Source organism: Eurypyga helias, unplaced genomic scaffold (assembly GCF_000690775.1).
Source record: "Eurypyga helias isolate BGI_N326 unplaced genomic scaffold, ASM69077v1 scaffold23195, whole genome shotgun sequence".
Classification (NCBI taxonomy): Eukaryota; Metazoa; Chordata; class Aves; order Eurypygiformes; family Eurypygidae; genus Eurypyga; species Eurypyga helias.
In genome coordinates this window covers 1-617 of record NW_010253680.1, presented here as the reverse complement: position 1 = coordinate 617, position 617 = coordinate 1, and the positions used below count along the sequence as shown (strand labels likewise).

The window sequence follows — 617 nt, the reverse complement described above, 5'->3', positions numbered from 1 at the left end:
CCTCCTCAGCCCTGAAACGGCGAGGGTGTCGGTGAAGCGCTGAGCCTCCTCCTTGGCTTGTTCCTGCTTTCCCAGAAAACTACGAGCGCCTGGAAGCCGACAAGAAGAAGCAGGTCCAGAAGAAGCGGAAGTGCGTGGGGCCCGTGATCCGGTACTGGTCTGTCACCATGCCCCTCGTCCCGGAGCCAGGCAAGGAAGAGAACGTGGACGTGGAGGGGTAAGTTGGGGTCACCTCGACGTGACCCCTGGTGGGTTTTTGCCCCCCTTTCGTCACCCCCAGGCGGTCCCCAGCTCCCACTGCTCATCCCTCCCCGGGCTCTGCTTCATGGTGATGAGGGAAAAGCGGGTTTTGGGCAGCTCTTGTAGCCCCCCACCCAGCCCCTCGCTCCAGCGAGGGGGGGGCGGCTTGAGCAGATTTGGCAGCTCTGGGCACCGTGGGATTCTCCCGACGCCAACTGTTGCTCTTCCAGGTTGGACCAAGACCCTCAGCAGGCTGAAACAGCTCCAGCCCCGGCTCCGGCATCCGCCGGGAAGTGCTCCCGCACCTTCATCTCCTTCAGCGACGACGAGACCTTCGAGCATTTCTTCCCCAAAGCGAAACCCCCACGGTTACCGGT

General features: G+C 62.9%; 1 protein-coding gene across 1 annotated transcript in view; it reads left to right on the top strand.

The window, feature by feature from the left end:
• Positions 1-612, top strand: part of VPS72 (vacuolar protein sorting 72 homolog (S. cerevisiae)) — a gene marked incomplete at both ends in the record, with an annotated part of 1,247 nt that extends 635 nt beyond the window's left edge. Inside the window, 2 exons of the mRNA XM_010152748.1 lie at positions 73-217; positions 471-612. Of these exons, the coding sequence (XP_010151050.1) occupies positions 73-217; positions 471-612 (287 nt within the window). The remainder of the gene's footprint in view (positions 1-72; positions 218-470) is intronic.
• Positions 613-617: the final 5 nt, after the last annotated feature.